A 315-nucleotide genomic window follows, 5' to 3' on the forward strand; every position below is an offset into this window, starting at 1 on the left:
CCTCGGCCAAACCCTCCATGGTCACCGTGAACTCCTTCTGTGCACGGTTGTCACAGATGGAGAATCGGCCCTGCCGCACAACGGGCTGTTGCTTCGAGGTGCTGACGATGTAGGTAGCATCACAGGTTAAATATGTTGCCGGTTTGCACCAGAATTTTGGCTTCCTCTCCTGGCCGCTCTGGTACTTGCAGGTCACCGAGACAGACCCCCCCAGGAATCCTTCCACGGTCCTGGGCCCCGTCACAGCCCAGCAGCCTGCGGAGACACACGGAGAACCAAGAGTGCTGCTGCCGCCGCACCGACCCCCCCCACCCC

At 61.3% G+C, this 315-nt stretch overlaps 1 protein-coding gene across 1 annotated transcript in view; it reads right to left on the reverse strand.

The window, feature by feature from the left end:
• Nucleotides 1-12: 12 nt before the first annotated feature.
• LOC104501016 (CMRF35-like molecule 6) overlaps nt 13-315 on the reverse strand; it is a gene marked incomplete at its 3' end in the record, with an annotated part of 5769 nt that continues 5466 nt past the window's right edge. The window contains exon 7 of the mRNA XM_010144751.1: nt 13-255. Within this exon, the coding sequence (XP_010143053.1) occupies nt 13-255 (243 nt within the window). The remainder of the gene's footprint in view (nt 256-315) is intronic.

The sequence above is a fragment of the Buceros rhinoceros genome, unplaced genomic scaffold, assembly GCF_000710305.1.
Source record: "Buceros rhinoceros silvestris isolate BGI_N320 unplaced genomic scaffold, ASM71030v1 scaffold30071, whole genome shotgun sequence".
NCBI classification, from domain to species: domain Eukaryota; kingdom Metazoa; phylum Chordata; class Aves; order Bucerotiformes; family Bucerotidae; genus Buceros; species Buceros rhinoceros.